This window comes from Physella acuta, unplaced genomic scaffold, assembly GCF_028476545.2.
Source record: "Physella acuta isolate Inbredline_101_S28 unplaced genomic scaffold, ASM2847654v3 ptg000849l, whole genome shotgun sequence".
Lineage (NCBI taxonomy): Eukaryota > Metazoa > Mollusca > Gastropoda > Physidae > Physella > Physella acuta.
Window position 1 is genome coordinate 37,360 of NW_026732366.1, and position 15,491 is coordinate 52,850.

The 15,491-nt window shown below is 29.1% G+C and overlaps 2 protein-coding genes across 5 annotated transcripts in view; one reads left to right on the forward strand and one right to left on the reverse strand.

Annotated features, from left to right (window-relative positions):
* LOC131952068 (ADP-ribosyl cyclase/cyclic ADP-ribose hydrolase) overlaps positions 1 to 15,491 on the forward strand; it is a 123,360-nt gene that overhangs the window by 12,718 nt on the left and 95,151 nt on the right. The window lies entirely within an intron of this gene.
* The window catches only part of LOC131952061 (putative phosphorylase b kinase regulatory subunit alpha), a 36,479-nt gene continuing 21,304 nt past the window's right edge, over positions 317 to 15,491 (reverse strand). The window contains exons 25-39 of one of the 3 annotated variants that reach the window (XM_059314544.1): positions 14,437 to 14,511; positions 14,251 to 14,277; positions 10,946 to 11,159; positions 10,661 to 10,739; positions 10,421 to 10,498; positions 10,124 to 10,200; positions 9,666 to 9,744; positions 9,027 to 9,156; positions 8,845 to 8,943; positions 5,463 to 5,530; positions 5,094 to 5,126; positions 3,096 to 3,269; positions 2,694 to 2,747; positions 2,278 to 2,487; positions 317 to 1,928 (exon numbers count right to left, since the gene is read on the reverse strand). In XM_059314544.1, coding sequence (XP_059170527.1) covers positions 1,752 to 1,928; positions 2,278 to 2,487; positions 2,694 to 2,747; positions 3,096 to 3,269; positions 5,094 to 5,126; positions 5,463 to 5,530; positions 8,845 to 8,943; positions 9,027 to 9,156; positions 9,666 to 9,744; positions 10,124 to 10,200; positions 10,421 to 10,498; positions 10,661 to 10,739; positions 10,946 to 11,159; positions 14,251 to 14,277; positions 14,437 to 14,511 — 1,574 coding nt within the window. In that variant the 3' untranslated portion in view covers positions 317 to 1,751. Of the gene's footprint in view, positions 1,929 to 2,277; positions 2,488 to 2,693; positions 2,748 to 3,095; positions 3,270 to 5,093; positions 5,127 to 5,462; positions 5,531 to 8,844; positions 8,944 to 9,026; positions 9,157 to 9,665; positions 9,745 to 10,123; positions 10,201 to 10,420; positions 10,499 to 10,660; positions 10,740 to 10,945; positions 11,160 to 12,194; positions 12,267 to 13,128; positions 13,231 to 14,250; positions 14,278 to 14,436; positions 14,512 to 15,491 lie in introns of all 3 variants that reach the window. The other 2 variants (XM_059314545.1, XM_059314546.1) reach the window with 2 other exon arrangements.

A 15,491-nucleotide genomic window follows, 5' to 3' on the forward strand; every position in this document is an offset into this window, starting at 1 on the left:
AGAAATAAAAGAAGATAGAATCACATATACTTTATGTTGTTTAATTGATAAATGTATTCAAATGTCAACCCGTCCTCAAACTCACTTCACAACAATATATATATATTGTATATTATGTAATTGTCAACTGATTTAAATTGTGAATGACTCGACTTTGCTCTTAATTTGAGAATTTCATTTAACATAATTGTGGATTCTCCTTGAGACCAAGTTATGTTTTCTTTTAATTGCTAATTACATGAATGACTAATTAACAATTAGTAATATAGTCTATAATAGTTTGTTTTTTAAAAAAAAAGAGACTTGAACACAATAATTGGGTATAGTTAAACTGATTTATTTTAAAACAAAAAAGAAAAAGGTTATTCTCAAAGGTAAGAATTTGGTTGAAAATTAGTAAGCAAGGAAGATTTATGATTACCACAATATATTTGTAGAAGAAGCTTGAAAGTTGGTACACAGTCATAACATAACCAGTACTGTACATTATAGGTAAACTTGTTCAATACAATGGTATATAACCATGTCAATAGAATCATGTTTAGTTATTCTGTACAACAGAATAAAATTGTTAATTTATCCATTCATACTGATCTAAATTAATACTATTATACTATTCAAAACAGCAAAATAAAGTATTTTAAAATCTGTAAAAATGTTAACACTTTTTTTACAACTTGTACCAGTTTTTTTTATAATGAAGCAAAAAAAATTAATGTAAGGTAATATATTAAAATAAAATAGGTATAAACTAGATAAGTAAAGTTCAAAATCTTTCCCCTAATAAAACTTAATTTATAATCACATTAGGTCATGCAGATATCATTTGCAACCATATATTGTTATTTCTCAAGCACAAGTCCTTGTTTTGATTTCATATCATGAGTATTACATTTGTTTAGATTAAATTTGATCTCAGCACACCTGTTCTGTTGAAATCTTTTGTCGAAATACTGTCAATTTAAAATAAACAACAACTTGGTACTTATTTATAAAACGTAGGTCACCTTTCAGCCGATTATGTGTAACAAATACTGCATTCATCAAATAATCAAAACAAAATAAAAATCTTATCACAAACACACTTGTGTATTTGATTTCAAAACAATCATCAGACTTCCTCGGAGAACAATTCTAAAAGAAATGTAACTTAAATTAGCTTAGATTGTCTTTAAATATCTCCATTGGTGACATTTGTATCTACAATATTAAAAAGGAGACAACTTGGATTTACACATTTTTGTGACTGGCACATGTACTAAATAATGAGAAAATACTTGAACAGAGATAAAGTTCAAAAGATAATAAAACTTGTATACACAATATAAAAATAAAAAGCAGCAACAATGTATATTATTAGAATGATGTACAAAACTGATTTTTGTACTAAATATTTTCCATGAATTAAAACACATATCTGTTTGAGTTAGAGCTCTAGCTAACCTATCCAACCTAGGGTACAACAAGGCTGATATTTTCAATGATTCTGCTACTCATGTGGAGCTTCCTGTTTCCATTATAAAAACCAAGTATATTTAAATGAAAAATAAATAATGAAAGACTCAAGCAACACAGAATAAGATCTATTTTACAGAAGGAATGGGATTTAATTTTATTTGCAAACTAGGATATGTTATTAGATTTAAAAACAGCTACTTTTTTTCTTCTTGTAATTTAAGTTATGACCGGCATCAACATTTTTTTAATATCACTAGTTTGGACATAAATCAGAGTTGGCGAGATGTACATAATCAACAGATATTACATTCCATGGTTTGTTCAGTGTTGGCTGGGAGCTGTATGATGTTAGCCAGAGCTCTACACATGTACGCCATGGAACCAAACCTGCCACTTGGAGCGCTATCATACAAGTATAAGCAGATATTTGCTGCTCCCAATGACCTTTCTATTACATCCTGTGGCATTTTCTGTGAAAACAAACCATTACTTGAGATGAAGGATATTTATAAAGAAAAATTAATCAGAACTAATTATTAAAACATTAATATTCTTTTCACTATTCAAATTATACAAAAATGAACAAGAATGCATATTAATTTAACTTTGTCAGTGAGTATTATTTCTTTACTTACATACACATAAAGCACCAAACAATTTTTTAAGTGGCATATGTTACATTTTGCTAAACACCAAAAAATAACTGCATTATAAAAAACTATATACAGCATTTTTATTTAGCTATAAAGCTGGTTATTAAAAATGTTAAAATATTTAGTAACAGATTATATGGCAAAAATTAAAAGTTAGACTATTTACCAGGTCCTGAACAAACAAGTTGTTAGCTTCATGCACCACCTTGTCAACTTCAATATCCACAGAACTTAAGTTGATACGATTGCCGTCATTTTCTATTAACATAGTCATAACCATCATGGCTTCCACCATTAACTGACGGTATTCAGGCTGTGGAATTCTATTTAACACCATTTCTACTTGAAGGGCAAATTTGAATTCTCCTTTAGTCATCTATTCAAAACATATAAAAAAAACTAAGTTAAATAGACAACGTGGTAATGTGGATGAGATAATTTAAAGTCTATTTAAGTGTTGTTAACAAATTCCATTATTTTTTTTTAAAGCTGGTTCATTTTAATAATTTAAAGATTAACATCACTTAGTAACATGCAGTAATGAATTTGTGAGAATATCACAAATGCTTGAATATGGCTTACCTCTCTTGTCAATGATCCAGGTAGAACATTTCCTTTTATCAGCAAACCATGACACTGCGTACAAATTGAATTGATTTAAACTGATTAGTTCTCAATGCATACTAACTGACTATATTTCAAACTGATGAATTCTCACTGAAGAGTCCTTGCATACAAATTTATTTAAACTGATTAATTCTCAATGCATACTGACTTTATTTCAAACTGATTAATTATCACTGCATACACATTTATTTGAACTGATTAATTCTAACTGCATACAAATTTATTTAAAACTGATTAATTCTCACTGCATACAAATTTAATTTATTTAAACTGATTAATTCATTTGAAACGTTTTCATGAAAATTAAAATGCATTAAACCAACAAGTTACCCCACAGAGTCTCTATTATACACATACCCGTGTTAAAAGTTCCCACAAGAGAGGATAGAACCCAAGTGGCACTCGATTCAGTGAACCATCAAGTCGACGGCGACGCAACCACTGGCCTTGACGATCTGCTATTTCCTCCTCAGCTTCTTGTTCTTGAGAGGGTACATGGGATAACCCTAATAACGCAAATTCTGACGTCACCTAAATGAAGATAGCACCATACGCTTACATTATGGGTATATATTTTTCAGAAAATATGTTCAGCATCAAAATAATTTTTTTCACAGAATAAGTTTTTATTACAAACTTATATTTAAAGTACTAGAACCAACTATCGTTATTGATGTAAGAAGCTATTCTGTGCAATTCACTGTAATTTTAAAAATATAAAATAGTAGACAAAATATATTTCTTACACAAACAGCAGGAACAAGAATTCAACGGAAATTAAAAAAAATATAAACTTGTTTTTCTCACATTCAAAAAATATTATATATAATTTATACAAGGGATTTTATGAGCATGAGAAATACACTCAAGTATGTTTAAAGCATTTCCCTTTATATATAATATATTATAGCTTCCCCAGAATTTGAATGTTCAAACAAAGCAGCTTGATATAAAAATGTGTGGCACTATTTTTTGGCTCCTAAACATAAAACCACTTGGACAATAACCTACACCAATCGAGGTTTATAAAAGGAAATTTTAACATTAACGAGAACAAAACTAAGCTATATAAAGGAATTATATTTTATAATTTATCATATGAGTGTGCGAAAAGACAGGACAAGCCAAAATGCAAAGCTAAGATAAAGATTCAGGACTCTGGCCTTCAACAGTGTTACCAACTTGATTGTGAATTCGCTCTCATGCTAAGTTGGATTTTGTGCAAACTGAAAACAGTAATGCCTTAGACAAATGATCTGAAATCCCCCCCCCCCCCGGAAGCAACGTACATTGCAGGTTGATTGAAGATTGTTTCAAGGGAACTATATTGGCAGACCACAACATCGAGGCTGGAGACGACTACAACATGTTTTCACTTAATATGTGTACAGAAGACCATATGCCAAAAACAAAAAACTCAGTTGAAGGCTGGCACAAAAGTTTACAGTCCAACATAAGATGTTGCCATCCCAAAATTTGGAAACTCATACACTTTGTAAAAAAAAAGTAGCAATCACTCTTAGAGGTGTATTATGCACAAATTAATTGAGGACACTGTAAAATTTATTGATAGCAGCGCTTGAATTTCAAATGTTCTTCAAAATTTTAATGAGCGCACCACATAAAAGTACTTGGAGGGTCGCTCACAATATCTCTTTTTTAAATTTTAATTAATTAAAACTATTAATTCATAATTAAACACTGTTATTTTCTTATGATTGTTTTGTTTTTAATTAGGATTTTTGGTTCTCATCATCTTATAGTATTTCCTTAAATATAAACCTTAATTTGGTTTAAAATTGTTGTCCTTGTCAAGAGGTTAATGACTTGACACCCTATCTTTCACCGTTATTAAAAAACAATTTAATTTCACCAAGTGCTTAATATAGAAATGTTAAGTAAAACAAAATTTGACAGCTTTGTTGTAAAGATTTAAAAAAAAAAACTGGAGTTAAAACAATCTAGTTTTAGGGAAGTGATAAATATATATATAAATCTCTATAAATCTCAATCTATTCTATATCTCTCAATATATATGTATAAATATACATTTATATATCCATATATTTATATCTATATAGATATAAATATACAAGTAAAGTAGTTGCTAAACTAACATTTTAATGTTTTACTTTAAAATACCTACTTTGTAATGCGACACACTGTAATATATTACCATCAGTTAAAATTAAGTTTTGAGGAAGAAACAGGCCCAAATAAATCACAGTGAAACAAAATAATACAAATATTCAAAATTAAAAATTAAGAAAAAAAAAAGGCATAATATTTTGGAGACAAAAAAAAGGTTCAATCAAAAATACACTGAACACTTTTGAAAAATAAAGATTTACAGACTTTTTTTTCTTCATTTTTTCTTGGCAATTTTGTCTGTAACAGGATATTTAAAAGCAACTTTTCAAGTTAATACAGTAAACAAATAATTGAAATTTTTTTTTTTACTTTTTACTTTTTATGATTTCATTTTTAAATATTTTTTTGATATTTTATGTGATAAATTTTATGTAATGTATTTAATGTTAATATAAGAAATGAATTCTTTGAAATTATCTACAGGTTAAATTCACGTATGAATTAAATAACTGGCCAAACAGAATTGTGCAACTAAAAAAAGTGTAGCACTTATGATTTACTAGGTTATTTTTCAGCATTCCTGGAACAAACATCTGGTTTTCTCAATGACGTAACAATTGAGTAAAAACTTACATGAACTACACTTTTCCTTTTGCTTAAATCCATTATTCTGTCCCCAAGTCTCATCATACTGCCTGCATCTTTAACAAAAATGGCAAGGACAATAGCAACAAGCAAAAGCAGTGATGTAACTGACTGGCACAAACTGCTGTGATTTATGAAGCACAGTTTGAGAGGTGAATAGAACTGTTCTGTTGGGTTAGTTTACTTTGTGTAGGGGGACATTCTGTCTTAACCTTACTTTTTAAAGTAAAACTTCTCAGATACGATTCATAACTCAAACAGTATATGAACATTATTGTAGGTTAGCCTCTACATTTAAACACTGCTAATCATCATTTAATATTAATATATAAGAAGTAATAAAATCGGATACATTTTTTAAATTTAAAAAAATCTTTCGAAGGGATTACTTTAAAAAATAACTATCTTTTCAAGGGGATTAATTTTTGGTTAAATTTTAAATTGATTCATATATACCAAATACATGTCCGCCAAAAGTGAAATAAAATAAAAAAGTAAATGAACAATGAATTATATGTAAGCAGATAAGCACAATAACAAGCAGAAATAAGCTAATTGATGTTCATTATACATTAATTATCCCTCACTTGTAGCTTGTAACCTTACATTGTCTTGTTGAACAGTTATTCATTATACCTTAATAACACAGGGTAGGAATTGGACAGTTAGTGTTTATTCTATATTCTAGGTGACACATCTACTAAAATTGTTTATCTGAAAGTTATCCAATATTGATTTATACATTTTCTCACATTTACGATAAGAGATGTTACAAGAAAGTTTAAAGCAGAGGAAAAGCTTATACTGTTATACCCCAGAAGTGCTCAATTTTGTAAATACCATGCATTGTTAAAATCTGTTGGGTGATTATTTTCAGCTTAGATAAAAGAATACATTTTCTACAGATTTTCTATTTAACTTATATATAAACAAATCTTATACAAATAAGCACTTCTGTTTTGGCAGTACATGCTACATCATAATGTTAAAAAAAGAAATTAAAATTAATTGTGTTATGGAAAGGCTAATAAATGTGTGTTTTTATCAGATGACCCAAGGATAATCTCATTTAACAAGCCAAAGTACACATGAAATAGCAATGTTGGTTATTCAAAGAGATATAAAATCCTTCAAGGAGTATGTTGTCTCTATACTTAGGATAAATGTTAAGATTTAACTACATTTTGATTTCTTTTTGTCATTAAGAAAAATAACTAGATCTATATTGTTTAATCTGTAGTAAGAAATTTCTTTTCTTCTACATTTCACTATTTTAAAAAGACTATCATTTATACAAATTTTTTACACATTGAAAGATTAGGTACAAATCATGATCATATACATGGTGTTTTGTTAGTCATGCATAAAAACCATATGCATTTTAAATAAACTAACATAGAGTTACAAAAAATACTATGTAATAGACAGTATATACAAATATACAAACCATGTTCTCTTCTTCAGTTGTAATAATAATCAAGTGAAGCATTATAGATATTAACTTACCGACTAAAATCCAGATGTTGAAAATGATGAAAAACAAAAACAACACACAAAAAAGGTAATTGAAAGTACACAGCAATTTCTACCTTATATAATCTAATTTTAAAACTGTTGTGGGACTAGGATTTTCCCTTTTTTCAAATATGTGTATACTATTATTTTAATTTTTTTAAAAACAAATCAATGTTTGATGTGCAATGACTAGATTCTACAATAAAATCCAACCTTATTCCTGCAGCTGAGTCGAGATAACCTAGTTGTTTCATGCTTTGTATGAAGACTTTTCACAGATAATTTTGTCTCTGTAAACTCACATGGTACTGAAGGAAAAAGAGTGAAGCGTGCACACCAAACACATCAATTGGAAAAAATGAGAGAGATCATTACTGTCATTTGCATTTCAAATGTTAAGAGGACATAGACAACCATATTTAAGGTTGAACACTTGAGTTAGTTGTGGCAGTTTGTTGCAAGCCATGAATGACACTTTCAGGGAATGGTTTGAAATTGAAAAAAAATTAGCAGGATATTTGTGACAAGATATTAGTAGAGTACTTCGCATGCAAGGAGACAAAGCTATATGCACAACTGAGGTTTAAGAAAAAAAACAACTCATAAATCTAGAGTTCAATCAGTAAGGTGAGAAAAATCTATATAGCCTTAGTTCTCTTTAATGAGTGATAGCATGCACTGTTGATCAATAGTAGGAAAACAGATGTTTACTAGTGTTACTTTAAAAAACAATTATTATTACATTCACGGATAATAAATCAATATTTTGGAAAATGATTAGATTGAAATTCCTCTAATCTGAATTAATTCAAAGATATTATTTATTGTTGTATGCTACACAGTAAAAACAACAAAGCTGATTTAAAAACAATAAAATAGGAACATTTAAAAATTGGGAAAAGCTAAATTTGCAAAATAAATAAATGCAACATGCAATCATATGGCAGACACATATTGGTATTTTAAAATTGTTCAAATAAATCTAAATAGGATATTTAAGTATAAAATTAGGCCAACACTCTTTTTTTTTAAAGTCTAGCTAAAAGAACAGTAATAGTGCAATTACTTTACTAAAACTTCAAAAGGAAAGAAAAAGAACTAAAAACATACACAAATTGTGAGAAATGATTAAGTGCTTAATTAACTGAATGATATTAGTTATAAATTGTTATTTATAATTGGCCTTTGTGTCACTTTTATTGGAGCTATAATATTTATTTAGTTTTCTTGTTTAGATTTGATGGTAAGTATTTAATTGGTTATTCATTAAAAGATGATTATAAAATATGAAAAGCAACACAAACACCATTTATGACTGATATGCTAACTAACTCTAGAGTGATTTCATAACCCCTTTTAACAAAGAGATCTATCCATACAGAAGTTTTACGTAACACATTTAAATAATGAATCACATGGTGGGTATTAAATGAGAAAATGAAATGAACAAAGGAACAGATGAGCTCTACTTCATCTGCCCTATGGATGGGTAACTTTCAACTTTTATTTCTTAACTGACAAAGTCCAAGGTTTTTCTTTTACAATTCTTGTTTAAAACTAAATGAATAATGTAAGCAGAAACCCATAAACTGCAAGTTAGTTGGAATAGATGAAGTAGAGTTCACCTGTGGCCATATGTATGTAAGTTAAAAGGTATTATTAAGCTATTTTAATGATTTCACCACTCCTCTTTAGAGTTCAAGGATACTAGCTTAAGGTTAGTGGATAAATGGTTTCAATTGGAGCTGCTATTACTGTTTGCAGATCAGTTCTTTACATATTCTACTTAATTTATAAAGTAAATCATATTTCTTAAAAAATAAATTGTTCTTATGTTTACTTAAAACATACTTACCACTGTTGATGACAAATTCTTTACCACTAAGAATATGATGCAATAGGGTTTTCATTTCAAAAGGGCTAAGGTTCAAAAGATGATCAGAGGCTTCATCTCCTATGTTATTTATAAGAAAACAAATATCGTTATTTGTTGCAACCAGTAAATGTTAACATGTACTACTAAAAATGCAAACAGACCTGAACACTCGAGAGTTCTAGAGAGCTCAGAAGCCATCACTTGTATGATAAGTCCAACCCTGAGCCGCAACATCTCATCAAACAGGTGAGGTTCTGTACGGATGAACATTGCCAGGTACACTAGAAGCTCCTGGAGAGGAAGAAGATCATTTTTGTTAACAAGATCATTTTTGTTAACAAACACAAACATTTCTTATACAATTTGCATCATTAGAATACCTAAATGTTTTAAAAGTTAACATTTAAAAAACTGTGTTACAAATAGAAAGTAAGGATTATTGCAGTTTTAAGAAGACTTATTTTGAAGATAATTCATGCAAGAAATGGAGTAAAGTTGAATGAATACCCCTTTGTATAATATAGCCAAACATAGCTGGCAATATTAATTAACTGATCGCACCATCTAAATCATACTATACTGTAGTCCAGCAGCACATCATTGCTAATGAAATGACTTTAGAGCACCTCATGTTTAAGTATAAGCTTGTGCATAATTTCATCCAGTTATGATTTAGCTGGGTTGATCACACAATCGCTTCACATGCAGAGATCAAAGATAAACAATCTTCACTTGATCTGCTTTAATTGACCATCAGGACTGAAAGTGTATCTATCTTTACAATTTAAACAGAAACTTGCCTGAGTGAGAGAAGCAGTGCTATGATCTTCACCACAAGCATCATATATAATGGCAGCCAGTTCATCTGGGGGTAAAGGACTGAAAAAAAAATTAAAAACAAAGTACAATCAACTTGTTTAACTGGAAAGAAAACTGTCAAAAGCAAAGTAATAGGAAAGTTTAAAGAAGATTGTGATTGAGCTATAAGAAGGAAATTATTAACGTTTGCAAAAAATGTAACATTTGGTAAAGGACTGAAAAATAATTAAAAACAAAGAACAATCAGCATGTTTAACAGGCAGGATAACTGGCAAATGAAAAATTTAAGGAAGATTATGGATGAACTATGATAAGGAAATTATAAACTTTTAAAAAACTAGTTGCGCAAGCAACAAAAAATATAACATTTGGTATGAAATTAAAATTTTGTATGGTATACTATACGCTATGTAAAGACAAAGCTAATCAATAAGTAAACCTTGTGATAGTAGTTTCATGATCTGGTGGTAAACCAACAGACAGCTGTTTTTGTCTCACTAACAAATCTGTTGCCGCCTGTAACAGAGGATACACTGTATTATTACATTTGGATTCAAACTTTTCCTATTACATTGTATTATTACATTTGGATTCAAACTTTTCCTATTACATGGTATTATTACATTTAAATTCAAACTTTCCCTATTACATTGTATTACAACATTTCGATTCCAACTTTCCCTATTACAGTAAAAAAAAAACCCAACACCTACGAGTCCCCAGGTTTGAAACTTACCAGAGCTAAGTCTTCAACTCTTTTCCTCAGCATCCCAGCAGTGTGCCTAACAAGCCACCACTGTTTCCACTGACCGGACTGAAAATAAGAGAGTGTGTTCATTTTATTTGATGTCCATTTCATTTGAATAAGTAACAAACTCACCTCTTCTACAACATCAAGTGGACATTGGTGTAGGTTTTAACTTGTTACTACACACCTGTGTGAATAGTTATTGTAATTTAACCTTTCTTTTCGTACCTTTTCATACAATTCAATAAGCAACTCTTTGACAGGAACTTTTCTGTTTTCTTCCATATGAGTATCCCAGTCAGGACCTCTGCAATTAATTCAAAGCTTCAACTTTAAAGGTTACCAGTGGTAACTTTAGTACAAAACTACTTGTTCAATACAATTTCTAGTTGTTATGAAACATAACTTAATAATTCTTATAATTTATTTAGTGTTATTTAAAAAAAAATATTTGTGGTGAAATATAAATCTTTGCAAATCCACCATAAGGAAGGAATGATGAAAGGTCATGACCTGGTAACAAAAAGATAGTGTATGATATCAGCTTGCTCCTGCAGGTTGGTGGTCTGCTTCAGCTGTTCTATAAGATCTGTTATGTCTGTATCATCGTTGCTCGTCGCTGCCTTGAGATTCTTCCTGGCTGATTTAGGTGATGTGTGCGGGCTGGCAGTTCCTGTTCCGTTCATATCAGTCTCATCTTTCAGGTGATGTGGCAACTGTTGTGCAGCTGGTAGGCAAAAAATACAACGGCATTTTTCAACATAATCAGGTGGTATTTTTTATTTCATATACTGCACAGAAGTATTTAATATATAAAAGTTACATTTACATTTTTTTTTTTTAAATTGATATACTTACATATTTTCCAGCATTAGTTTTAATAAAACTTAATAAGCTTTACTTTTTATTATATTAGCATTATTTAAAAAACTAAATAAATTTTAATATTTCAAATTTATATTACAGATATCAACTGATTATTACTAAATGGTCATTCAATGTTAACTCTAATATAATAGTTATATAGGCAGTATTATTAAAAAAGCACAAAGCGTTAGTTAAATTAATAGCTAGTTCTAAGACTACACATCAAATAAAAAAAAGGAATGGAGTAAAACAAACAATTTTAAACAATCTTAAAATGCAAAGGGGTTTAATGAGATATCATGGGTTGAGGCAAGTAATAAAACACTAAACATTCTCCTTCAACTGAAATATTGCTGATTTAAAAAAAAACCACACCCTCACTTTACTTAAAAAACTGAGTAAATGTGTACACTCCCATGGAGTATGCATGTTATTTTTTTTAAACATAAGATATGAATTAAACATCAAAAAGTGTGGTCTTTTATAAATCAGATATTCATTTTTTTTTATATGTAGATCATGTAGTGAAATTTCATGATTAAAATTCTTGAGAAGAATCATATTAAAGCATAAGTATAGACTATGCTGGAATAACATTTACATTGAACATGTGTTGAACATTTTTTTAAATTAAAAAATAATGTTTAACAAACCAGTAGAGTGCCCTTTAAAGTATTTCAATATTAAAATAAAATATTTTTTGAAAAAAAAAATCAATGAATATTATGCATTCACTCTATTATAATTTAGTCTGTTACTGTTGTCATAAAATGAAAGCAAGGTATATGGAATTAGTTGTCAATTTTAAAAAAAAAATGTGTACGAAACATTTCCTTGAGCTGTCAAGGAGGACTGGCAAGGGCTAAAAGCATGCAAGGTACAAAGAAACCTGTACCCTTGTCATTAAAGATAATGTTGGCTAATGCGCTGATTTCAGGGGAGGATACGGCGGCTCTTCCCAAAAGGCCTGTAAAAATGTATGGGATTAAACAACATTTTTAAAAAAAGCTGAAAAATATTTTGTTAGATGAATTGAAGCCAACCAAAGATAAGCGATTAGTATAATATGTAAAATAAAATTAATACGAGCTGTGGAAAAAATAATTACAGACATACAATTTAGAGTAAATAAACTAAATAAAGTTTTCAGCTACTTTGTTGTAATAGAATATGAGAATCATTGCATGAACCTTTTTTTATACATTCTTTTTCAGCTTTAACTATCAAAATTATTTTTTTATTATTAAAATTCAAGGAATGAAATAAATGGAGCAAAAGGTGAATAAACTTTTAAGATTTGTTACTTAGAACCTATCTAAAACATAACTGGATCACTTTGTTACTACTATGACAGAAAACACAAATCAGGTAACTAAAATATAAATGGATCACTTTGTTACTACTGTGAAAGAAAACAAAAACCAGGTTGACAAGTAACTAGAGGAAGACACATCATCAAGCCAAACAGTTAACACCAAACTGATTTCAGAAGAGCAGCAGATGAAAATAATAATAGCATAGCAGATGATTTAGATCCACAAACAGGCAGGTACTATGGTTAATATATGCCATGCATAATAAAAATAACTGGTATAGATATGAGTCAGGCAATAATTTGGTTCCTAAAAAACTAGAGCAGTTTTTTTTTTAAATTAAAGGAATTTCTCTATAAAAAAAGGAAAATTCTAAGGGCAGGTAACTCATGCAAAGAGTGATAAGGGCAGGATTAAGAGAGTGCAAATACCACATAAAAAAGACAAAAATGGAGCAGCAAACTGTGTAAACTGAAGCAGGAAGTTTGACACTAGAAAAGCATTGTGGGAGGTTACCATGTTCGTAGTTAAAGCTAGTGGAAGTCGGGCTCTCAGGAGAGCTGCTCCGACCAGTGCTGTAACTGTTTTGTCGACTGAAGACACTTGTAGATCCTGATCCTAGCGTCAATTAATAGGGTATGGGGCAGTTGCAAAGGATTGGATAAAAATTGGAATATTAGTTTCAGATAACTAATGAAATAGAATAATTAAAGTCTGCTACTTGAGTTTTCGTATTCTTCTCATCTAAAAAGGCCAAAAAAATCAAGATAATGTATTCTAAATAACATAATATTAAATAAAATAAATACAAAAAAAACACGAGAGGCATAAAACAACTGTAACCTGTTTGATTGTGTAAGTTGTTGGAGGGATTAAAAACTCATTAAAAAAAGTTGATGATTGTAAAGTAATGATTAAACTGTTAAGGTTATCAATAAACATCAATATTTATTTACATACTGAAAAGTATTTTATGCACAAAATAAAAGAAATGCATGCAAATGGTTGACTTAAAAAAATAATCGTTGCTGTGCTTTAAGCAAGTGCCGCTGCCAATTTTAAAGAAGAGGAGTAAGTCAGGTTCTACATGAAAAAAATATGAGACAGTAAACATTTATCAAAGATGTAGATAAAAAACAGACAATGAAATTTATTTCAATGTATTTTAAAATACATCATGAATACAACCTTAGCCTCAATAATCCTGTATACCAACATGATATCCACCAAGCCTCAATGACTCAAGGGGTAATTAATAAAAAGGCAAATAAATAAATTAGTTTTAATTAATAACAATTGATGAAATGATAACAATTTCTAACTATTTGTTAAGACATGAAAATACCATGAAAGGTGAAACAATTTTTAAAAACCAAGAAGGAAATCTAAAGGGAACAAAATTTAAATGCCAGTATAGACCAATGCTAGCTGTATAAATAGCAAATAATCAATAACAAATTGGTTGAGTAAATAAAAATAGCAGACTAAATAATTATTTCTATTTGAAAAATTCAAATTTCTTTAAAGAAATCAAATGTACAAAATAAGTATCATAACGAGGTTAAATAAAAAACTTAAATAAAGTAGATAACTTATCAACAATAAAAAAAAAAACAAGAACAATGTTCTAAAAGTTACCGTGTGCGTTGCTTATAACAGTAAAATCTGAAGGTTAAAAAAAAAAAGTGAAAAAGGCTCAGGTTTATTTTACACTGAAGGTAAGGAAAAGATTGTATTTCCTTCTTCTGATTACTAAGTAAAAATGTTTAAGAAACTACATGGAATATTTTACTAAAGTAAGTTTAAAATAACTTCAAATATTACCAATATCATCATTGCTCTCTACACTACTCCTCTGTGTGGAAGATAAATAACTGCTTGTGTTGGTCGCTGTACCTCCTTTTACAATAACATTTATTAAACAAAATATATGCAGATTTAAAAAAAATTAAAATGAATCACAGATACAAGTGGAAATTATATTTATACATCTGATTTTGTTCATATATTCTATTTACGCCAACTTTAAATAGCTTAATATATTTTATTGCATAAATTTGTGTTCTAATTTTTCTCTTACAGTGAAAAACTAAGTTATTTTTTTTTAAATTTAACTTATGATTCTTAATCCTCTACAAACTTTAAAAAAAAAAAATTAGTAATAAATTATAAAATGCATACATTTTAAAATTATATTAACACAATTTCAATCATAAGATATACGGACAGTAGAGTCTCGAGTTTGAATCCGGGTTCAAATCAGTGGAACGTCCCTGAGTCCACCCAGCTCTGATGGGTACCTAACTCCTGTAATGGAAACAAGGGCGGCTGGGCTTAGTGCTGACCATGCTATCCCTTCATGTGTAGCAGTCTCTGAAGATGAACTTTACTTCTTCTGCCCCATGTGTCTTGGGCACGTACGGGAAATGATGATGATGAATCACCAGATACTTATTTGCCACAACAAGTATTACAAAAAGTTTATTAAAGAAAAAAACTTTCAAATAATAATGTTAATGTTGTGATAAACAAACTAATAACAATTTCAGCTAGATTTAAATCATAGCTTCTTATTCTGGGATATTTTATAACATAAAAAAATTAAAACAAATGACTAAACCAATAAGTGAAAATGTCAACGTAAATAAATTATTGTTGAACAAAGTTTTAAAAAATGGCATTTCAAGTTTAGTATTTTCTAGTTAGATTTTAGGTAAATATCAATATGTGTAAACAATAAAGATGTTTAAGTAGATTTTATATTCATATTTCTAAAACAAAAATTTTAGTAGGATGTTCTAATATTTTGATAAGCTAATGTAGATAGCTAACAATGTAATAGGTCATGGAATTACATTTAGGCCAGCTTTACTTAATTT